This window comes from Bos taurus, chromosome 1 (assembly GCF_002263795.3).
Source record: "Bos taurus isolate L1 Dominette 01449 registration number 42190680 breed Hereford chromosome 1, ARS-UCD2.0, whole genome shotgun sequence".
In the NCBI taxonomy this organism is placed as follows: Eukaryota; Metazoa; Chordata; class Mammalia; order Artiodactyla; family Bovidae; genus Bos; species Bos taurus.
This window is the reverse complement of record NC_037328.1, coordinates 2315293-2339392: the sequence shown is the minus strand read 5'-3', so window position 1 is coordinate 2339392 and position 24100 is coordinate 2315293. Positions and strand designations below refer to the sequence as shown.

Sequence of the window (24100 nt, the reverse complement as noted above, 5' to 3'; positions counted from 1 at the left end):
ATCTTGATTCCAGCTTGTGCTTCTTCCAGCCCAGCATTTCTTGTGATGTACTCTGCATATAAGTTAAATAAGCAGGGTGACAATATACAGCCTTGAAGTACTGCTTTCCCAATTTGGAACCAGTCTGTTGTTCCATGTCCAGTTTTAACTGTTGCTTCTTGACCTGCATACAGATTGTCTTTGTCTGTTGTCTTTGCAGTTTAATTAGGTACTTCAGAATTCTGATCACCTAATATTGATTTCTTTTCAGATGTGAAAGGAAAGGAAGGACACATAAAACAACAAAAATGCTTTTGAGCCAGAATGTGTCAGCGATTGGACCACTGAATTTGTATCCCATGGGTGAGTGTCACTTTTTCTCACAGCTCCATCTACAGGGATCCTGTTAGGAAGTAGCCAGTTGATTTCCTGGTCCTGAGGACACAGTATGAGCTGCCCAATGTCAAGAGCCAAGTGGAACTTAGATAGGAATTCTGTGTTGATGGTTTGATATACAATGGGTTTCTGTTCTACTGGTGTTTTAGGAAAACAACTAAATAATCATAGGCTTGAGGCTCAATAATGAAGGGAGCTAGCTTCATTGTAATTTGAAGAGGAATTCCCCTTAATACTCTCATTCTAATCCAGGGTGGAGTTTATCACTCCATTCCTATATTTGGAAAGAGGCCAGACCCCTAGGACTTCCCTGGCAGCTCAGTGGTTAAGAATTTACCTGCCAATGCAGGAGACCTGGGTTCAATCCCCGGGTCGGGCAAACTGTAGGACAATATCTATGTATCCTAAGTGTAAAGAACGATTTCTTAAAGCTTATAAAGCACACATCATGACCAAAAAAGGTGTTCTATGAAAATTAAATGTTTTTCTATTCAACAAAGGGTAATAATGAGATAACAGATCAGGAGAATATATTTCAGTTCAGTTTAGTCAGTTCAGTTGATCAATCATGTCCGACTCTTTGCGACCCCATGAACTGCAACACACCAGGCCTCCTTGTCCATCACCAACTCCCAGAGTTCACCCAAACCCATGTCCATTGAGTCAGTGATGCCATCCAACCATCTCATCCTCTGTCATCCACTTCTTCTCCTGCCCCCAATCCCTCCCAGCATCAGAGTCTTTTCAAATGAGTCATTCTTCACATGAGGTGGCCAAAGTATCTGATCTCCTTTAGAACGGACTGTTTGGATCTCCTCACAGTCCAAGGGACTCTCAAGAGTCTTATCCAACACCATAGTTCAAAAGCATCAATTCTTTGGCACTCAGCTTTCTTCACAGTCCAACTCTCACATCCATACATGACCACAGGAAAAACCATAGCCTTGACTAGACGGACCTTTGTTGGCAAAGTAATGTCTCTGCTTTTGAATATGTTATCTAGGTTGGTCATAACTTTCCTTCCAAGGAGTCAGCAAGCATCTTTTAATTTCATGGCTGCAATCACCATCTGCAGTGATTTTGGAGCCCCCAGAAATAAAGTCTGACACTGTTTCCACTGTTTCCCCATCTATTTCCCATGAAGTGATGGGACCAGATGCCATGATCTTAGTTTTCTGAATGTTGAGCTTTAAGCCAACTTTTTCACTCTCCTCTTTCACCTTCACCAAGAGGCTCTTTAGTTCTTCTTCACTTTCTGCCATAAGTGTGGTGTCATCTGCATATCTGAGGTTATTGATATTTCTCCCGGCAATCTTGATTCCAGCCTGTGCTGAATGGGAAAGACTAGAGATGTCTTTAAGAAAATTAGAGATACCAAGGGAACATTTCATGCAAAGATGGGCTCGATAAAGGACAGAAATTGGTAGGGACCTAACAGAAGCGGATGATATTAAGAAGAGGTGGCAAGAATACACAGAAGAACTGTACAAAAAAAAATCTTCATGACCCAGATAATCACGATGGTGTGATCACTTACCTAGAGCCAGACATCCTGGAATGTGAAGTCAAGTGGGCCTTAGAAAGCATCACTACGAACAAAGCTAGTGGAGGTGATGGAATTCCAGTTGAGCTATTTCAAATCCTGAAAGATGATGCTGTGAAAGTGCTGCACTCAATATGCAAGCAAATTTGGAAAACTCAGCAGTGGCCACAGGACTGGAAAAGGTCAGTTTTCATTCCAATCCCAAAGAAAGGCAATGCCAAAGAATGCTCAAACTACTGCACAATTGCACTCATCTCACACGCTAGTAAAGTAATGCTCAAAATTCTCCAAACCAGGCTTCAGCAATATGTGAACCATGATGTGCAACCTGGATTTAGGAAAGGCAGAGGAACCAGAGATCAAATCGCCAATATCCGCTGGATCTTGAAAAAGCAAGAGATTTCCAGATAAACATCTATTTCTGCTTTATTGACTATGCCAAAGCCTTTGACTGTGTGGATCACAATAAACTGTGGAAAATTCTGAAAGACATGGGAATACCAGACCACCTGATCTGCCTCTTGAGAAACCTGTATGCAGGTCAGGAAGCAACAGTTAGAACTGGACATGGAACCACAGACTGGTTCCAAATAGGAAAAGGAATACGTCAAGGCTGTATACTGTCACTCTACTTATTTAACTTTTATGCAGAGTACATCATGAGAAATGTTGGGCTGGAAGAAGCACAGGCTGGAACCAAGATTGCCAGGAGAAATATCAATAACCTCAGATATCTCAAACCTCTCCAAAAAATTCCACCTGGAATAGATCCCCTGGAGAAGGATACAGCAACCCATTCCAGTATTCTTGCCTGGAAGATCCCATGGACAGAGGAGCCTGGCAGGCTACAGTCCATGGGGTCACAAAAAGTCAGACATGACTTAATAACTAAATAACAAAAAACTCCTATCTCCCTCCTCATCATAAAACCAAAATGTCACCCCTGAACTTTGGTTTCCACATTTCATTTATTATCATTTTTTTTCCATCACCCTATTCATTTGTGCCTTCTCTTTGCCTTTGTTTTGGTTCTATTTCAGTATCACTGTGTCATCTGTTCCATAGTTTACCAGTAAGGTATCCATGGTTGGGACACTTCTCCCCCAAGAAATGTCATGCATTGGGAAGGATGTGACAGTGAGCATAGTAGGGCCTCAGCTACTAAAATACGCCAACCCTGCCCTCCCACTTCTGAGTCGTGGTGACATCAGAAAACAAATGAGAATCCCCCTTCCCTTCACCGAGACCTTTCTCCCTCCACCAACCTTGGTAAATATCTTCGCCTCGGAAGTTTTAAAATTAGCAACACGCTTATTCACATTCTGAGAATTGTTCCAGATGGATGACTGCTTCTCAGGATGGTTCCCCAACCAGCCAACTCTCATTACTAGTATCAGTTCCCAAACAGCTTATTTTGGATCCACTGAGGACGAAACATCCTCGGAAGATGCACTGCTGATACCATCAACTCTTTAAGATCATTTTGTGTGCTCATTCAGTCGTATCCAACTCTGTGACCCCCATGGACTATAACCCGCCAGGCTCCTCTGTCCATGGAATTTTCTAGGCAAGAATACTGGAGTGGGGTGCCATTTCCTACTCCAGGAGGTCTTCCCAACCCAGGGATCAAACCTAAGTCTCCTATGTCTCTTGCATTGGCAGGTGGATTCTTTACCACCTGGGAAGCCCAGAACCATTTACTTGACCCTTTTTCTTTAGCACAAGAAAGTCTTAGTCCAATATTAATACACGTGTGTGGAAGAATGCCAGACTCAGAGCGACAGTCATAAATTGAGCCTGGAGAGAGTATTGTTTGCTTTTCTAACATGTTTTTCTTCTTTCCAGTGCACATCAGCCTCGTGTTTGGTATTTCGTATGTTGCGCCTGGTAAGAGATTTTCTTGACTTAACAAAATTTTGTCTAAGGGTGTGAGTGGGGGAGCAACCATTTAGAAGTCAAAAAATGTGGGAAATTGGATTTCTGAGTCCAAATCTGTTGCCATTTTGTTTGAATCTTTTTCCTCAAATACTTTCTCTGTAGAAGGAGAATTTAGCCAATTCTGATTTTCACATTTGTCTCATAAAACTATTACAGGAAATTAACACTAGAGTTAATTTTTAAACCCCTTAAAGGAATTGTTCTTGTGGTTGTCGTTTAGTCGCTCAGTCGTTCGATTCTTTTGTGACCCCATGGACTGTAGCCCACCAGACTCTTCTGTGTATGGGATTCTCCAGGCAAGAATACTGGAGTGGGTTGCCACTTCTCCCCCAGGGATCTTCCCGACCCAGGGATTGAACCAGGGTTTCCTACGTTGGCAGGTGGGTTCTTTCCCATTGAGCCACCAGGGAAGCCCCTTAAAAATATATCCAGCTCTCAATATTCTCACTAATAGAAGAATGAGGAGACTGTGCCAAACAAAAAAATCTTCCAGAAATCATTTCTCTTTAATTTACAATTTTCTACCTGTTACCTGGTACCTGGTACCAGATAAGAGAAAATACGTTTTTTTAAACTAAATTTCTTGTCTACATATAAACCTTCCCACAAAACTTCGCTATGGGTTAAATATGTATCCAGCCTTGTGATGAGCACTGGGGGATGAAGACTTAGCAACCAAGAGGTAAAGGTCCTAACCACAGGAAACTAAGATGCTCTTTTAAATTTTAACCATATAAGGCAGAGTTGACAAATGTAACTGTAAGGTTTCCTTTGCCACTGCCATATCCCAGCTGAGTTGCATAACTCAACTTCTCAATTTCACAGTCTGTGAAATGGGTCTGTGAGTCAAATCTACTCCAGCATAGGCATGGGGATGAAATGCCTGGAAAGATCCAATCTGGGCACACAGTCTTCACCTCCCCTGTGTGATGGGGAACAAGCACAGTAGGAAATTCATGGGAAGGAAAGCTTGCCATGGGCTGAGCTATGTAGGGGGGACCAGAGGAGGGGTTGAGGATTGACTTGAGAGCATGAGGTAGCCCGGGATAACATAGATCATTTTGATCCAAATTGCTGCTGCGAGCCTGTGATAATTGGGTGAGCCCAAATTCTGGTTTCCCTTGTAGCTCAGTGAGTAAAGAATCTGCCTGCAATGCAAGAGTTCCAGGTTCGATCCCTGGATTGGGAAGATCCCTTGGAGAAGGAAATGGCAACCCACTCCAAATGCCTGGAGAATCCCATGGACAGAGGAGCCTGGTGGGCTACAGTCCATGGGTTGCAAGAGTCGGATATGAATTAACCACTTAAAGCACTACCACCAAATTCTCTTTACACGGTGCTGAGTTCCTGTATATTACTTGTATTAGCTCATTTCTAGTGTTCAACAAAACCATTTCCTTTGGGTTTCCAAGATCCCAGCCCTCTTGGAGGGGCTTCTCTGCTAGAAATGTGGGAGTTCAGATCCCAAGGGACAGTTTGAACCATGGCCAAGATAACAACACTGGGTTCCAGATTTCAATCTTTTTTTTTTTTTTTTTTTTAACTTCTGTTCCCTTTAGTTCTTTCAGATGAACATTGCACTTTAAAGATGAGATTCCGAAATTTCCAGTCAGTCTTATCATGGGAATTAAAAAACCATTCAATTGTACCAACTCACTATACATTATGGTACACAATCATGAGGTAGGTTTGACATTCTGTTTTTCTCTTGCTAATTTATATCATGTTCCTATTATGTGGAGAGTAGGGAAGAGGTGACCTTACTTGTCATAGAGCTTTTCTCTCTCTCTCCCCCTCACTCAGCCCCTCTCAGTCTCAGTGTTTTATTCAGAGCTTTAAAAGTCCAAGACAAAAGACTCCTCCATTTTTAATTGCACTGAATGCCTGAACACCCCAAAGTTATTTTTGACACACTTGTACTTAGAGAACCAATGCCAATTTCTACAGTCAAAGCCTCAGATGCAAAATAATTATCGTCATTATTCACAATCACTTCCCTAGTTCAGTAAGTCTGGGCATTGAAAGTGCTGCATCGTTCTGAGGACAGAAGTCCAAAGACCTGCTGACCATATTGATAGGTTATATTTACTCCTCTCTACTCAGGGAGGCACACGGGACATCAGAAACCCACCTGGTCCCGACGAGGACAGGCCCAGGTCCAAAGTCTGGCTCGGTCACTAACCAGCTGTGGCCCTCGGCACAGAGCTCAGCCTCCTTGTGCCGATCCTCCTGCTCAGGGGTGGCTGCAGGGAGTCATGCCTAATGGATGGTGTCCTCTTCGGCTCTCTTATTCCCACATCCAACAATCACACTCCTAAGCCTTACTTTGGTCCAGTTGCCCCTAGGAGTGTCCTTAGTTGGCTGTTCATCTTATTGCTCTTACTGCTGCTATCTGACCTGCTGAAGGACCTCTGGTGGGTGTCTCTTAGTTGTTGGTGTTCAGTCGCTAGGTCATGTCTGACTCTGCCACCCCACGGATTGCCACATGCCAGGCTTTCCTGTCCTTCACTATCTTCTGGAGTTTGCTCGAGTCCTGTGAGTCCGGGATGCTATCTAACCATCTCATCCTCTGCCGCCCTCTTCTCCCTCAATCTTTGCCAGCATCAAGGTCTTTTCCAACGAGTTGGCTCCTCGCATCAGGTGACCTTAGTCCTTTCAATGAATATTCAGTGTTGGTTTCCTTTAGGATTGGGTTCTCTTTGTTACCTGCTAACACTGTAAGTTTCTCCCTGCCTTAGGCAGTCACGTGTATCATCCACCTGCCTTTCTGAAGCTCAAGAGAACAGATGTCTGTGTTCGTCCCATATAGGCTGACTTAGGACCAGACCGTGACATCCTCAATCTGAGAAAGAAGGAGTCTCAGGGAGGGGCAGTCATGATTGTCCTGTAGAATTAAAGAGATCTGGGGCCTCTTCCATGAACACCCAACATTTGCTAATTCATTCACCCAGCAAATATTTACTGAGCACCTACCACATGCCAGGGGTAACACTCGGAACCCAGATCCCTGTTTTCTTGGGGCAGACATTCCAAAAGTAGGCAGAGGTCTCAGTCAGCAAAGATATAACAAGCCAGGTGGGGGCAAGTGGTATGAAGAAAGATAAAGACAGGAAAGAGGGATCAAGAGAGAGGGGTAAGGTGTTCCACTTGAAATAAGGGGGTGAGAGCCGGTGACAACATGGAGATACTTCCCTTTGCTGTCTGCCTGAAACTGTCACAGCATTGTTAATCAGCTGTGCTCCCATACAAAATAAAATGTTTAAAATTTCAAAATTAAAGGAAAGAAAACCCACAAGGGACCTTTGAGAGCAGAGCCACACAGGAACATGCAGTCGGGGCTTCGGGTTAATGGACCCTCATCACATACAGGCTAACACTTTCTTTGACCATCTCTTTGCCTTTCAAAGTAAACGAGAAGATATGAAGGTCGTCAAGGACTGTATAAACGTCACAAGATCGTTTTGTGACCTCACAGACGTGTGGGTAAACACGACGGACATGTACATCCCCCAGGTGGTTGGATTCAGAGAGAATGCAAAGCTGGTCATTTGTATGGGCTCTTTCTTCCTGGTGCCAGACAGTGAGTTTGTCTTGTTTATTACCTTCATCATCATCGCTAAGCACATCGTTACTTGCTTTGCCATAAAGCAAGAAGTTCTGTAAAGGTGTTTTAGACGCAGGGCTGGGTTCACCTCCCAGCCCTGCTACCTCCTATCTCTGTCACCCTGGAGTGGTTACTTGGCTTCTCTGAGCCTCCGTTTTCTTCTCCAAAAAAGTGGAATGATAACCTGTTCTTTGACAATAAGGGCTCTCTGTGCCTGTATAAGGCCGTCACTCAGGCAGGAGCAGCTGCTACGTTTTTTTGAAGCTATTATTCATTAAAGTATAGTTGATTTAGAATGATGTGTTCACTTCTGATATACAGTAGCTGCTACTTTTTGCTTTGTTTCACAGCCTGACAGGAAGTGTGGAACGGGGTTCAGAAAGGCCTGTGTCTGAGCTGTCATAACTTTGGGGGTCTGTGTTTTCCTTAATACTGCAGCCCCTCCCCCAGATCAGATCCCAGTAGCGCTGGCATGTGTGAGCACCCAGGTGTGTGTGCACACGGGGCCCAGAGAGAGAAGCCTGGATGCCAGGAGTAGGCGTGCCCACTCTTCCTTTCCCTACCGTGGGAGGCGGCTCCTTCTGGCCTTTGTGTTAACAGCTCCAGAGCAGCTGGCAGTGGCTCTCTGCCAGACTCCATCACATCTCTGGTATCCTGATCTTGCAGAGGGCTTTGCAGGCAGCTCAGTGGTAAAGCATCTGCCTGCCAAGCAGGAGACATGGGTTTGATCCCTGGCTTGGGAAGATCCCCTGGGGAAGGAAATGGCAGCCCACTCCCGTATTCTTGCCTGGAGAATCCCATGGGCAGAGGAGCCTGGTGGGCTACAGTCCATGGGGTTCCAAAGAGTCAGACGTGCCTGAGTGACTCAGCAGCAAAAGGAGCCATGTTAAAGGCTGTGTGGGTGTGCACGCACACTCATCTGTGCTTCCAAAGTGATGATAGCTGAATCCCATGGAGCAAACTTGGATACTTAGAGATTCTCGGAATTGTGGGACTGCGTGTTTGTGTACATGTCCTCGTAGAAAAGAAAGAAAAGCCCAACTTATAGAACATGGTACTCAGACTACTCAGACCATTGAAGAATGTATATTAACACAGTTATGAGATATCTTTTTTCAAGACTCAAATGGTAAATATAAAAAGTAAGTAAATACCCAGACTTAGAAGAAATGCAGAGAATATAGCTTGACACAGTCTTTCCGAAGGTATTTGGCAGTATGTGTTGAAAACCTTAACCTGGGCTTGCTCTAATCCCAAATTCCTCCAAGAATTTGTCCTAAAGAAATGATTACAGCCAAATGCAAAGACTGAGCTCTGTTAATACTCACTGATATGCAGATTCCATTCAGAAAAATTAGAGCCAATCTAACTGTTTAAAAGAGTGAATCAATCTTTTGAAGACTGAGAAAAAAACTTCACCCTTTTTGAGCCATATATGGTCTCTGTCACATAGCCTTAATTCATTCACAACCCTTTCAAAAATAAAAACCATTCTCAACTTTCAGGCTGTGCAAAATCTAACCCACAGGCCCTAGTTTGCCAGCTCATAGGCAAACATGCATTTAATATGTTTATGAAATAAGTGAAAATATACACCATGTAAAACAGTATGATTTAATTTTAGTTTCGGTACATGTGTACACTAGTTCAGTTTTATATGTGTGCGTGTATTTATCCACATACTGCATACACAAAAGAGGATTAACCGCATTCAAAGACAATTGCCTGTCTGTATTTTCTGATATTTCTGCAATGGTTATGTATTGTTATTATATTATTATTAGATGAGAAGTCATTTTTCACTCTTATGTTTCGAATACAACCTGAAAATTGTGAAATACTTTCACCCCAAAATCTGTCCTCCATTTCTTGTGGTAATAGTAAACAAATCACTTCACTTTTACTGTTCTCAGTTTTTCACCAAATAAAATATGCATATATATAACCCATGCCTCGAGGGCCACAGGAAATCAAAAAGAAAGCTGTAAAGAGGTATGGTTGTATCAGGACAATGGTTATCATTACGGTTATGCTATTTATTGATTAACCTTGGGGTTTATTTCATTTTCTAAACAGAGCCTTTGGACCCACCAGAGTTTGAGATTGTTGGTTTTACAAACCACATCAGTGTGAATGTGAAATTTCAATTCGACAGTCCCGGGATACTAAGTGAAGAATTACAGTTTTACTTAGCATTTATTGAAGAGCATGCAGGGAACAGTGTTAAGAGGGTAAGTGGTCAAAACAGTTCTGACTTGGCAATGAATACATTGCTAAAAGACACCTGTGATGATTTGGACAATCAAAACCGAAGGGTCTGGGCTTCATTGCTTTTGAGTTCAGGAAAGACGTCTCCAGGGTTTTCTATAAAGGGGAGTAGGGAGATGCTATGATAGCTGGAAGGGGAAGTGGGGTCTATGGAGGGACTTTTTAGATGGAAGAAATGACAGCAAGTCCCTATGCGGAGGGAATGTCCCAGGTGGTAAGGGGAGTGGGGGAGGGGAGTGATGTTCTGGAGATGAGTGGGCAGACTGTCATGACCTTGGGCAGGGGTTGACCTTGGCTCTGAGCAGGAACTACCCATCTGAGTCATAGTGGGGGAGGCAGAGTCCACGGCCACCAAGGGGGAAGGAGCTTCCAGTGAAACAGGAAGCAAGCGTTGCAGACTGCAGATCACATGATGACCACAAAGATCATCCCATGTGTGGGACCCAGAGTTCTGGTGCCCAGCTACGCTTTGGTGGTTTCCCTTCCAGGCCAGAGCACTCCCACCAGGGCACTTCTGCTCCGTCCCGCCATGCATGACCTTTAAGTTTATTGCGGGGTGGGGTGAGAAAAAAAAATTCCTCTTCCTTCCAAATAGAAACTTGCAGAAAAATATTATAGAATGCTGTATTTGAGCTGGTGGAAAGCTTCATTTATTAAACCTTTGGTAAGAATGTACTTTAAAGACTATAAACCATTCTACAAAAGTTATTTTTCATGAAAGAACCTCTTCAGATCATCTCTTTAATTCCAAAATGGAACAGAAGTAGCCAGGGAAGAAGAGGCAAGGTGTTTTTAGGGAAAGGACAGGGAAATTAGACCTCAGCTTCAGTTCTGCCACAGAACTGTGTGGCGTTGAGGAGGTTACTAAACCACTCTGAGCTACAGTTTCCTCATCTGGAGAACGGGAATAATGCCTACTTTTCAGACTCTTTTGATCATCAGATGAATTAATATATATGAAAGCAGTTTCTGAAGTGTAGATTCATATCATTAATGAAGTAGGATAATCTTATTTTCTGATTTTTGCAAGGTGATCTTGAGTAACATCACCTTACAAAAATGACATCCTGGAGACCTTTATTCCTCATTGGGTCTTTTTCTCCTCATTTGTCAAAGGAAGTTGCTAGACTAGATTTCATGGTTAAAGATGTGTGTGTTTATACATGTGCATGTAATTTTGAATAAATCATTTGCCTGAGTAACTTATAAATAACTTTTTCTTGCCAAGCCTATGATATTTCTATCTGTGTTTTTAAGATTTGAAGACCAATTCTCAAAGACTCTCTTAGGGCTTGCCTCTAAACGAAATTCTCACTTAATGTCTTACTGATGTTTTTTTCTCTTTTGCACATTTTTACAGCATCAACCCCAAATAACTGGAAACATCACCAAAAATTTCAATTATGTCATCGACAAGTTAATTCCAAACACAAACTACTGTATATCCGTTTATTTTGAGCCTAAAGATCCAAGAAAAATAAACAGATCTCCCTTAAAATGTACCCTCTTTCGACCCAGACGAGAATCAGGTATGACAGTTTTTGAAAATTCATGGTTTGCTTAATCTGAAAATCGCAAAGCACTAATGATATTTCATCCGACAAGGCACATCACAGAGATGTCTTCTGTTGGTCAGACTCTACCATGTGGTAGAGCTGCTTTTATGTTGCCATCCCATGGGGACAGTCAGGTAACTTCCACTTCAGGAGGCTAAAGTGGAAATGATTTATTTCTGGGGCAGGATCGGGTTCAGTTCTGTGTGGCCTTGGTTTGGCCGTTATTCAAGTCAAGTGTTGGAGGAGGCTTGGTTCCTGAAGCAACTGCCTGCAGAGGTGCCAAAGGGTAGGACGACAGTCGCAGTGAGGTCCACAGACATGGCCTGGCTCTCCAGAAGGTTGGCTGTAACTCATGGATGAAAATGGAACTTGCCAGTGTGGATGAGCTGGTCACGGATGAAGGCTGAAAGCCCTTCTGTGGCCAACGCGTCAAAACAGCATACAACCTCCTCCCCGAACCTTCCTTCGAATGGAGGAATTTGCAGGAAGGACAGTCAGCCTTAGGAACATCCACTGCTCATTATTTTCTCAGGAAGCCAATTGTTTTGCCCAGAGTGAAAATCTATGAAAATCTCCCCCAAAGAAGCCTTTCTGAATTTCCCAATCCCAGTGAGAGTTTCTTTAGTGCTCTGATTTACCAGAGTCAAAATAAGATGAGATTTAGAAGGGAGTGACTGTAAGTGTGATGGCTTCTTTGCGGATGAAGTGAGCTCCACTAATGAGCAGCTGACATGTCAAGTTGCCTGGTGTTTGCTATAACTCCAGGCAGTGTGAGTTGATTCACCAGTGTTACTCAGAATCAAATGATACACAGATCAATTTTAAAGGAAAAACTATTTCACAGCTTTAACTTAAATGTAATGTCCGTTATATATGGGTAAAACTTTGCCCATATTTAACTCAACATTAAAAAAACTAAGATCGTGGCATCCAGTCCCATCACTTTATGGTAAATAGGTGGGGAAACAGTGGAAACAGTGACAGACTTTACTTTCTTGGGCTCCAAAATCACTGTGGATGGTGACTGCAGCCATGAAATTAAAAGATGCTTGCTCCTTGAAAGAAAAGCTATGACCAACCTAGCAGCTGACAGAGGTCTGTATAGTCAAAGCTGTGGTTTCTCCAGTAGTCATGTACGGATATGACAGTTGGACCACTAAGAAGACTGAATGCTGAAGAATTGATGCTTTCAAATTATGGTGCTGGAGAAGACTCTTGAGAGTCCCTTGGACAGCAAGGGGGTCAAACCAGTCAATCCTAAAGGAAATCAACCCTGAATATTCATTGGAAGGACTGGTGCTGAAACGGAAGCTCCTATCCTTTGGCCACCTGATTTGAAGAGCCAACTCATTGGAAAAGACCTTGATGCTGGGAAAGATTGAGGGAAAGAGAAGGGGACAATAGAGGATGAGATGGTTGGATGGCATCCAACTATTGGACATGAGTTTGAGCAGACTCTGGGAGACAGTGAGTGAAGGACAGGGAAGTCTGGCGTGCCATAGTTCATGAGGTCGCAAAGAGTTGGACATGACTTAGCAACTGAACAAACCTAAAACTGCATATAGTCTCTTCATGCCTATGGCTCTTATAAAAACGTAAACCCAAAATGAATGAACATAATTTGCGTCCTAACACCAATTCCTGGTATATTATAAAAGATTATAACTCAGGAACAGGCAGAAGGAAGAGATACACAGGGCAAAACAATAGGCTTCCTGAGAAAATAATGAGCAGTAGATGTTCATATCCGTTGACATTTGGAAAGTTCCCCTGGCAACCAACCCTGTGATGTAGAGGGTTGGAACTATCAGCCCCACCCCTTGACTTCTGGGGAGGAGAGAAGGGCTAGAGGTTGAAGTGACCACCAGTGGCCAAGAATTTAATTGGTCATGTCTATATAACGAGTCCTTCTTAAAAACCATAAATGATGGGGTTTGGAGAACTCCCAAGTTGGTGAACATACTGAGATGCTGGGAGGATGGCGTGCCCAGAGACGGCACAGAAGTCCAAGCTCCATCCCGCATACCTGGCCCTGTGTATCTCTTCCTTCTGCCTGTTCCTGAGTTATAATCTTTTATAATATACCAGGAATCTAGGGAGTAAACTGTTTTCATGAGTTCTGTGAGCCATTCTAGCAAATCATCAAAGCCCATAGATAGCCCTGTGGGTTCTGCACTAACTCCTGGTACTATCAGAAACGAGTCGAATCTCTGGACACCTAGTTGATGTTGAGAATTGGTGTTAGGACACAAATTATGTTCATTCATTTTGGGTTTCACATAAACCAAGTGAAGTTCAGAGGGGCTTGTTCTGAATAACAAAAAAAGCTCCTTTCACTTTCTTTGCTCTTTTTAGGAATTTCTAAGGGTTTCAGACTTGAGGACAAAGACCAAATATGTACTTCTTATTATAAATCAGAGTGTCACAGCAATAAAAACTCAGATTAGAAATAGGACATGACGGACCGTGGTTGGCTGAAACTCAGTCTGCCCTTAGGTGAACCTGCTCCTGCTGCTGCTGCTAAGTCGCTTCAGTCGTGTCTGACCCTGTATGACCCCATAGACGGCAGCCCACCAGGCTCTGCCATCCCTGGGATTCTCCAGGCAAGAACACTGGAGTGGGTTGCCATTTCCTTCTCCAAGGCATGAATGTGAAAAATGAAAGTGAAGTCGCTCAGTCGTGCCTGACTCTTAGCGACCCCATGGACTGCAGCCTACCAGGCTCCTCCATCCATGGGATTTTCCAGGCAAGAGGACTGGAGTGGGGTGCCACTGCCTGACCAAAGGCACTGGAAGGTGATGTCCTTGCTCTGTGGTGACTCAGTGTCTCCCCTGACTCTTCCCTGTTTCACCTGCTAAGAATGGTCATATGGCAACATGCTGGCCCATCGCTTCATGCTTCCGTGGTAGGAACACATCACTTTGTATACTTCAGCGTCTGTTCTTTTATCATTACATGAGACAGTTAAGGTACAGGTATGCCTCGCTATCCAAATATTTCATGCCACAATTCTTGTCTGAAACTTCAGGAACCAAGTAGGTTCAGATCATGTGACCCCTCTCACTGTGTAAACTGGCCATGTGAGCCACCCTCAACCAGCTAAACCCAGGGACCAGGTAGGTTTGGATGGTGGGGGATTCTTAAAGGGTGAGCTAGAACCAGAGTTAAGTTACTGGGATATCAGTGGTAAAACACTGATATCTTAAAGCAGTATTGATAAACGGGGATTTATTCCAGAGAAATGGAGAAATGCCTCCCTCTTGTCAAATCTTAAACTAATCAGCTGACTTTTTTTCAGTAAGTTCCCCAGGGAAAGGTGTCCTCATCCATTTGACAAATGTTTATTGGGGCCCACTATGGGCCAGATACTCTTCTAGATACTGGGGATACAGCAGTGAATAAAACAGATAAAAATTCCTTAGTTTATAGAGTTTACATTGGGAGACAAAAGAACAAGATTCAAAAAAATAAAATATGTATTGTGTTAAGGGATGGTTAAGTATAATACTATAATACTCTGGAGAAAAATTAAGCAGAAAGGGCAGGGGAGGGGTAATGTCTGGTAAAGGATGGTCAGTTCAGTCAGTCAGTTCAGTCACTCAGTCGTGTCCGACTCTTTGCAACCCCATGAATCGCAGCACACCAGGCCTCCCTGTCCATCACCAACTCCCGGAGTTCACCCAAACCTATGTCCATCGAGTCGGTGATGTCGTCCCCTTCTCCTCCTGCCCCCAATCCCTCCCAGCATCAGGGTCTTTTCCAATGAGTCAACTCTTCGCATCAGGTAGCCAGAGTACTGGAGTTTCAGCTTTAGCATCAGTCCTTCCAATGAACACCCAGGACTGATCTCCTTTAGGATGGACTGGTTGGATCTCCTTGCAGTCCAAGGGACTCTCAAGAGTCTTCTCCAACACCACAGTTCAAAAGCATCAATTCTTCGGCACTCAGCTTTCTTCACAGCCCAACTCTCACATCCATACATGACCACTGGAAAAACCATAGCCTTATTAAGTTAAATAAGCAGGGTGACAATATACAGCCTTGACATACTTCTTTTCCTATTTGGAACCAGTCCTAACTGGTTCTAACCAGTTAGATTAGCCCATGTCCAGTTCTAACTGCTGCTTCTTGACCTGCATACAGATTTCTCAAGAGGTAGATCAGGTGGTCTGGTATTCCCATCTCTTTCATAATTTTCCACAGTTTATTGTGACCCACACAGTCAAAGGCTTTGGCATAGTCAATAAAGCAGAAATAGATGTTTTTCTGGAACTCTCTTGCTTTTTTGATGATCCGTCAGATGTTGGCAATTTGATCTCTGGTTCCTCTGCCTTTTCTAAAACCAGCTTGAACATCTGGTAGGTCTCTTTAACTTGAATATATGTATATAAAATTTGACTGCATTGAGTCTTAGTTGCAGTGCATGGTTGCCCCATGGCATGTAGAATCTTCCCAGACCAGGGACTGAGTCTACATCCCCTGCATGGCAAGGCAGATTCTTTACCACTGGACCACCAGGGAAGCCCCAGGTCTCTTTTAAATAGGGTGGTGTCATGTTTACATTCCCTGGAAGCAGAGCCAAAATAGAAATTCTAGTTCAAGGGACTCAGAGGGGTGGGACCCACGGGTCAAGATCCCATGACATCATATTGCTCCTCCAAAGAAACCGCGTAGGTTCACAGAATCCTCTTCAGGAATGTAAGCTCTATACATGTAAGGATTTTGTATTATAAAGGTGTGCCTTTATGACTAGATCTGATTCTATAGCTGCCATTGATATGACACATCTTCATTCTTTTTTTTTAATTTTTATTGGAATATAGTTGATTTGTAATATTACTCTAGTTTCAAGTATACAGCAAAGTGAATTGATTATACATATGTATATATACACTCTTTTTCAGATTCGTTCCCCGTATAGGTCACTACAGAGTATTGAGAAGAGTTCCCTGTGCGTTATAGTAGGTCTTTATTAGTTAGCTACGTTATATATAGTAATGTGTATATGTCGATCCCAGTTTATCCCTCTCCCACTTCCCCCTTGGTAACCATAAGTTTGTTTTTTACATCTGTGAATCTATTCTGTTCTGTGAATAAGTTTTATTTGCACTATTTTTTTAGATTCCACATATAAGCGATATCATATATTTGTCTTTTTCTATATGACTTACTTCACTCAGTATGACAATCTCTAGATCCATCTGTGTTGCTACAAATGACATTATTTCATCCTTTTTTATGGCTTGGTAATATTCCATTGTATATATGTACCACAGTCTTCTTTATCCATTCCTCGGTGGATGGACATTTAGGTTGCACCATGTCCTGGTGATTGTAAATAGTGCTGAAGTGAACACTGGTGCATATATCTCTGTGTACATGCCCAGGAGTGGGACTGTTGGATCATATAGTAGCTCTATTTTTAGTTTTGTAAGGAACCTCCATACTGTTCTCCTTAAGTTTGTACCAGTCTGCATTCTCACCTGCAGTGTAGGATGGTTCCCTTCTCTCCACACCCTCTGCAGCATTTATTATTTGTAAATTTTCTTGATGATGGCCCATTCATTCTTGATGGGAATGAAAGGGGTTCATGAGTCTTCTGCCGTCTAAGGGCTCAGATCTTCACCGAGTTTCTTTCTGTCCATTCTTTAACCTTTTAAAAGACATTAGAAAGATATGAGCCATCTTTAGTTGTTTTTCTCCTGTATTGTTTTGCTTGAGGCTGTGGTTATAGGATTAATATTAATAAAAGATTTTCTGGATATTAAAGACAGCCTTAATTCTATAAGTACTGATTTCTTCTCAGCCTAGTTGGACTTACAGGAAAAAGCTGTTTACATTCAGAAAATTGAAATTTTCGAAAAGTTATTTTGACAAGAAGCTAAAGGAGAACTCATAACTGGACAAAACAAGATCTACCACACCCCAGTTCTGGGTTCTGGCATGGCCAGAGTCCAGCTTCCAAGTGACCCGATTGTCATCTTCAGACAAACTCCCTTTTTCAACTCCCTCTGGAGACCTGGCTAGTATGACTCAGAAACAGTTTTTTGTTTTTTCGTTTTTTTTTTTTTTTTTTTTTGGATAATTTATATTTAAATGGTCACATGTGGCTAAACCACCACATTATTGGACAATGCAGTCATAAAGAATAATTATCAACTGGAAGAAATTTTACTTTTAGAAACTGAATTTTAACATTTTTTAAAAATGTATACTTGGATTACTTTCCATTCTTTGATATTAAACAGTAGATTTTCCAACTTTTGCCCCCATAATAAACCCTTCCACCACCAGATTAATATACATTTGTTCCCAACTGTGAGTGTTCAGTGGATTTACTTTTAAATAAAGCCATTTAATTTTTCATCAACAGAGTCATCAGAATCTGCTACAATAGGAGGAATAATTACTCTGTTTTTAATAACTGCTGTCTTCATAAGCACTGTAATGATACTGAAACGGATTGGCTATATATGCTTAAGAAATGATTTCCCCAAAGTTTTGGTATGTATTTTTTTTTCATTTCTACCTTTATTTTTCATTTTGACTTAAGAATTTTTATTATATACTTAAATATCTTCATAGAAGAAACCCTATTTTCTCAAAACATCAAGGTGTTGTATCACTCTGGGTTCTTTACCATTCCTATAAACCTATATATTGCATTTTCTGCTTTCTTTTCATACTTTGTCCACATATGATTTTCCATCGTCACAGTGTTCCATTGTTATTAATGTCTCCTTTTTCCTTAATCATTTCTCAGCTGTCGGGCATTTGGATTGATTTCCTTTTCATTATTTCTTTTCCTTTCATTTCTTCGGCCATTAGGAGTAACACAATGAACATTTTAATACAGGTTGTCATTTTAGTTTGGATTACTTATGTGGAATATATACACAGAGTGAATATATCTTATATGAAAATATAAAGAACCGATTTATAATGCTAGTGTCAACATCGTGGTGTACAGCTTTCTCCAAAGCTTTGCCTACATTGATTAATCTTTTTTTTCTACTTGTACTCATTTATCATAGTATAACGGTCCCCCAGGGGTCTCTTATGTGTGTCCTTCGTAAGTGGAACCAGCCACTTGGTCTTGTGTTTTCTCTGTGTTTCATGAGGCATATTCTTCCCGCTCAGAATCTTTGGCACTCAACCAAGTCTAGGTACTGATCTTACATATTTCTAACACCTCCTCACATGTTTTGATTCAACCACTTTGCCCATCATTTTTCATTTTCCCTGTCCTGTCACTTTCCTTCTGCATTAGAAGATATTCAGATAGTTCCTTCTACATTAGAAGATATTCTATGTTTGAACTCATTCACCTTCTATTTTTTAAATAGCCACAAATAAATCTCTCTCTACAGGTGGTAAAAGTATAGTCCTTTTTTTTTATTCTTTTGTTTCTTTAAATGTTTTTAATTGAAGTATAGTTTATTTGCAATGCTGTGTTCAAGCATTCAGAAACTGATTCAGTTTAATAATATATATATATATAAGAATTTGAAAAAGAATATATATAATTTCTTTTTCAGATTCTTTTCCATTATAGCTTATTACAAGATATTGAATATAGCTCCCTGTGCTATACAATAAGTCCTTATTGTTTACCTACTTTTATACAGTAATGAAAAAGTAAAGTGAAAGTGTGAGTCGCTCAGTCATGTCTGACTCTTTGTGACCCCACGGACTGTAGCCCATCAGGATTCTCTAAGTTCATTTGTATCATTTTTTTTTCCGACTCCACAAATAAGTGATAGCGTATGATATCTGTCTTTCTCTCTGACTTAATATGTCTTTCTCCACTTAATATGATAGTCTCTAGGTCCATCCAAGTCTTTGCAACTGGCATTATTTCACTCTTTGTTATGACTGCTATTCTCTTCTTTTTCTTGTTCTTGTTTGTTTAGGTTGAGTTGGGGGATGGACTGTTTGGGAGGAGGGGTGCTTGTGGAGTTTTTCATTATAATTAGTATTTGAACCTAGGTGGCATTTGGCTGTGGCTTACGAGAAGTAAATGGCTCTGTGTTGGATTTTATCCATACTGTGATCCCTGTCGTGGCTTTTTTTTTTTTTTTAATCTATCAGTATAACTTAATCTTTTGTAGCTTTAACAGTATATCTTTTTGAGTTTTTTATGTTACTGTTCAGTTGCAGGCTTACTCTCAGCCTCCACTCCAACTCTTCTGTTGGCCATGTATAGCTGTGGCTTTGAGCTCTTAGATAAATCCCACTCCAACTGATGTTTCTCATGCAGCCTTGAGATATAAAAACCCCTAGCACTACACCCATCATGTCCTGGATAATTTTCTGCCTGAATTACCTAAACTCATTACTAACCCTTCTCCCAGGTCTCCCTGGGTTTTTCCTGTCCTTAAAATGAACCCAAATTATATGCCAATTATATTTATACCAGTTATTATGTTATCTCCAAGTAATGAAAGCAAGTATAGTTATCTTGTGTCTGTCTGCTATTTCTCCAGTAAAAAGTGTTGCTCTGTGTTTAAGTACAAACTCTAGGAACAGTAAAACAGAACACCCTAGGTCTAGTATGTTTGTGTATGTATGTCTAAACAAGAACAGAAGTTAAAAATTTTAAACTGTCTTTTCTTTCCTCCTCCTCTCCCCCCACCGCCTTCCCCCTTCTCTTCTTTTCCTCCTCCTACACCTCCTCTTTTGCATTTAACAAATATGTGTTGTGTATTTACTGTATATCCACATGTGCTGGGTGCTGGGGATCTAGAGGTGAATAAAAAAAACAGAAAAGATGCCCTTATGGAGGTTAAAGTCTGAAAAATGGGGGCAGAGACAATGATCATTATTAGATGATATGACTGGCTAAGTAAGAAATTCAGAATCTAGGGATGAGGTATTAGGACTAATAAGTTGAGCCACATTAGCCACTTATTTAGACTAATAAGTTTGTTACACACAAAGTAATCAACATAAAACCGCTGCTTTTTATACCCTAGCAACAGTCACTTAAAAATAAATATGTTTTTCTATTAAGTTGCTTTTCAACATCCAAGAAATTGAGTGCACAAGTCATAGCAAAAAACTGAATTTTCACGAACTCAACAAACCCACATAAGTCACATCCAGATCAAGAAAGAAAACATGACCAACCCCTTCCAGAAGTCTCTCTTCCACCTCTCAGTCACTGCCCACACCCAGGATAACCACTCTCTACACTCTAACAGCATAGATTAGTCTTACCTGGTTTTGACCTTAGAATCATACAGTTCAATGGAATCATGCAATTTAAGTGAAATCATACAGTTTTTAAAACGTCATTACAATAGTAATAAAAATATTTGTTAAAGTATTTAAGGAAGAAATCTAACAGAAGATGTCACAAGCCCATTGTGGAGAAAATTATCAAACCCTGTTGAAAGGCATTAACAAAGATCTAGTCAAATGGGGAGCTCAGAGACAGACTCACATATGTGGAAACAAGGTTAGGCTTAGGGTTTTGTAGGAATTGCTGTGGGGAAAGGATTGAGGTCAGTAAATGCTACCCATGTGGGGAAAAATGAAATCAGATTCCTACCTCACACTATACACAAACATCAGTTTCAGGCATATTAAAGACTGTAATATGAACAGCAAAACTATTAAAAGTTTTAGAAGGGCATATAGGAGTCATACTTAAAGATAAGGAAGATTCAGCAGAAACCATGGAGAAAGAAAATTGATATACCTTCTTAAATTAAGATGGAAATTTTCTTTCCATTAAATGTCATCATAACAAGAGTAAAACGTTAAACCACAGACTAGGAGAAAATCCATGCAGCATAAACAATCAACAAATAATTAACATCTAGGTTCTATAAGTGCTCACTCAGTCGTGTTCAACGCTTTGTGGCCCCATGGACTATAGCCTGTCAGGCTCCTCTGTCCATGGAATTTTCCTGGCAAGAATACTGGAGCAGGTTACCATTTCCTACTCCAGGGGATCTTCCCAACCCAGGGATCGAATCCACATCTCTTCTGTCTCTGGCACTGGCAGGCAGGTTCTTTACTACTAGGGCCACGTGGGAAGCCCAAGGTTATACAAACAGCCCCTATAAATAAATAAGAAAAATTACGAAACAACCCAATAGAACAATTCATCCTAAGGCTGTATCTGAATAGAGTCAGGGAAAAGTAGGCTTGTCACATTGGGCAGCTTGACCAAGACAATGGAAAGGAGAAGGATGCTGATGATGATTCACGGTTTGCAAAGGGAATCTCGCGACCACCCTCCTCACCATGACCTCATTGTAGCCAGTCTCCTTAGCCCACCTCACCTGTTGTATCTTGAAGGTGCTGGGTTAGAGCAACCTCCAGTCTCTCTGTTCCTTCTCAACTCTGACCCTTTAGGGGTCACCTGCATCTCTAAGGTCCTCCAGTCCAGGGACCTCTGACCCCAGTGGGATCAGCTCCCTAGAATCTCTCCTTACTCACAGTTTCCTGACACCCATAAGAATGTCAGCAATCCGGAGGTGAAATCTATCCAGTTGAAATCTATCCATCTATCAAAACTACTGACGGATAGATTCCCCTAACAAGCAAGAAGCAGCAAGGGGACAGCAGTGGGAAGGAGTGGGCCAGTCTCTACTGCAGGCAGCCTCCTAGTTTGAAACCCAGCCTCCACCACTGAGTGTTCCTTGCAACTTGGGCAAGTTTCTTAACCTCTCTGCATTGTAAAGTGGAGCAAGACTAGTAAGCCTACTTTATAGAGAAGTCGTGAGGATGAAATGAATTATAACGTGTAGTTTACTAAAAGCAGTACTCCGCAAACAGTAAACCCTGTGTAACTGTCCGCTATTGTTGTAGTTGCTGTCATCATCTTCATGGCCACCTTTCCCATCTCTGTGCAGTTAGTTAACTCCATTAAGTTTTAAGATGTCAAAAAGATAGAGAACAAACACTCAGGACTGATCATTCTCTCTCTCTTTTTTTGTTTTTCTTTAAAGAATTTTTATAAACTGTCAGTCTGGGTGTTTGCCGAGCTGCCCCCGTTGGAAAAAGTGGCTACCGTGGAAGTCATTCACGTCAACAGGAAGAAGAAAGTGTGGAATTATAATTATGACGATGAAAATGACATCGAAAATGAGGCAGCTCCCCACTTAATTTCAGGTGGTTACACCAAGCATGGACTAACGGGCAAGCTGTGTCCAACTTCCACCACTTCACCCAGCTTGGAGGACTGCAGCTTGGAGGACTGCAGTGAGCCCAGTGCTGAGGAGCCGTATCTGCCTGAGCCCAAGGGGGACGCCGAGACCCCCATGGCACCAGGGCCCGGCCCCTGGCAGTCGGAAGGCACAAGTGGGGGCTACCAGACGAGAGGGACTCTGTGGCAGGACCCCACTTCCGAGGAGGACAGTGACTCCACGGAGGGGTCTGAGGGCAGAATCGTCTTCAACGTGAATTTGAACTCTGTGTGTGTGAGAGCCCTTGAGGATGACAAGGACTCAGAAGTCACTCTAATGTCCCCATCTTGTCCAGAAGAGACAGTCGAGCTGGAGGACCTCAACGAGACAGAATCAAGCGTTTTGGTGGCCAGTGAAGAAGGGACACAGCTGCCCTTCACCAACCCCTCTACGGAGTGCCCGAGGCCCCAAGATGCTCCTTCTGATAAAAGTGACACTTCCGAGTCAGATGTTGACATGGGGGATGGGTATATAGTAAGACAAGTGAATCTAAAAAAATTTAATTAACTTGGACACACGCTGCCTCTGGACATCACCCCCCACCCCCAGCACCTGCACTTGCTCCTTTGGGGCCTCCGAGTGTTCTCCCTGGGGAGGAGTAGGACACTGGTGACATCATCTATGCAAATGCTCACTCTGGGGGGAGGGGAGGTGGGAAACAGAGCATTCTGCTATTATTCAGTGCACTGTTTACCTGTTCAAGGCAATTTGCCTTGATGGGGAAAATGCCCTGCCTGTTCCCTTTCCTGTCATGGATGTCTAATGATTCTGCATCATGTTTCCCAGAGTAAAGAACAAAGTTCCCTGTGGTTTTCAGGCAATGTTCCAGGGCCCTGTAAGATTTCTGGGAAATTATTAAATCGGGTCAGTGTGGAGTAGGGAGAGAAAAGGAAGACATTCAGCAGAGTTCATAGCAGGAGCAGTCAGCAGTGGTTTTTTTTTTTTTCCCCCACAGGCTTGAGGAAAGACCAGAAAAGCCACAGAAAAAGAGAAGGGAGGGTGGGCAGTTAGAAAGCAAGGACACGCACGAGGAAACAGAAGCACATGCTCTGGGTTGGGATTGGAAAAAAGGAAGCCCCAACCAAGTCTGGGGCACCCCTAGATAATATTGTGTCGCCTACACTCTTGAGAATTCAACTCTCAGCCCTCCTCAATCTGAGTGAGGAAGACAGACACACACACACATAATAACTCTGGTGCCAGACAGGTGACTAATAGAGAAACATTTGCATAAGGGAGAGGGACAGGGTCTGTGTCATATTTTAAGATATAATTTTGTACAGTGGTTGGTAAAAAATAAAACATACTTTTTAATATAAACTTGGAAATGTTTCCACATTTGTTTCTTATTAGACAGGAGATATATGCAGCAGATGTGTAGTTCTGCTGGCATCTCTGGGTTACACAAAACTCCCTCTACTTCGTGGCCTCTGGGAGCCAAAGGGACCTTCTGCCTCCCTGAGCTCCTGTTCCTGTGGAATGTTCTAGCGACAGAAGTCAGCCAGTGTCTTGCATCACCTAGTACTTACCCTGCTCTGGGTTTTCCAACCTCATCACTGCTACTAACGCATTGAAAAGGAGGAAATTAAGCCTTTGTCAGCAGTCTTGTGAGAGAAAT

The 24100-nt window shown here is 42.1% G+C and overlaps 1 protein-coding gene across 1 annotated transcript in view; it reads left to right on the top strand.

Annotated features, from left to right (window-relative positions):
• IFNAR2 (interferon alpha and beta receptor subunit 2) overlaps positions 1 to 23802 on the top strand; it is a gene marked incomplete at its 5' end in the record, with an annotated part of 34490 nt that extends 10688 nt beyond the window's left edge. The window contains 8 exon segments of the mRNA NM_174553.2: positions 251 to 342; positions 3764 to 3805; positions 5416 to 5539; positions 7264 to 7436; positions 9537 to 9691; positions 11089 to 11257; positions 17658 to 17788; positions 22246 to 23802. Coding sequence (NP_776978.1) covers positions 288 to 342; positions 3764 to 3805; positions 5416 to 5539; positions 7264 to 7436; positions 9537 to 9691; positions 11089 to 11257; positions 17658 to 17788; positions 22246 to 22989 — 1593 coding nt within the window. The 3' untranslated portion in view covers positions 22990 to 23802.
• Positions 23803 to 24100: the final 298 nt, after the last annotated feature.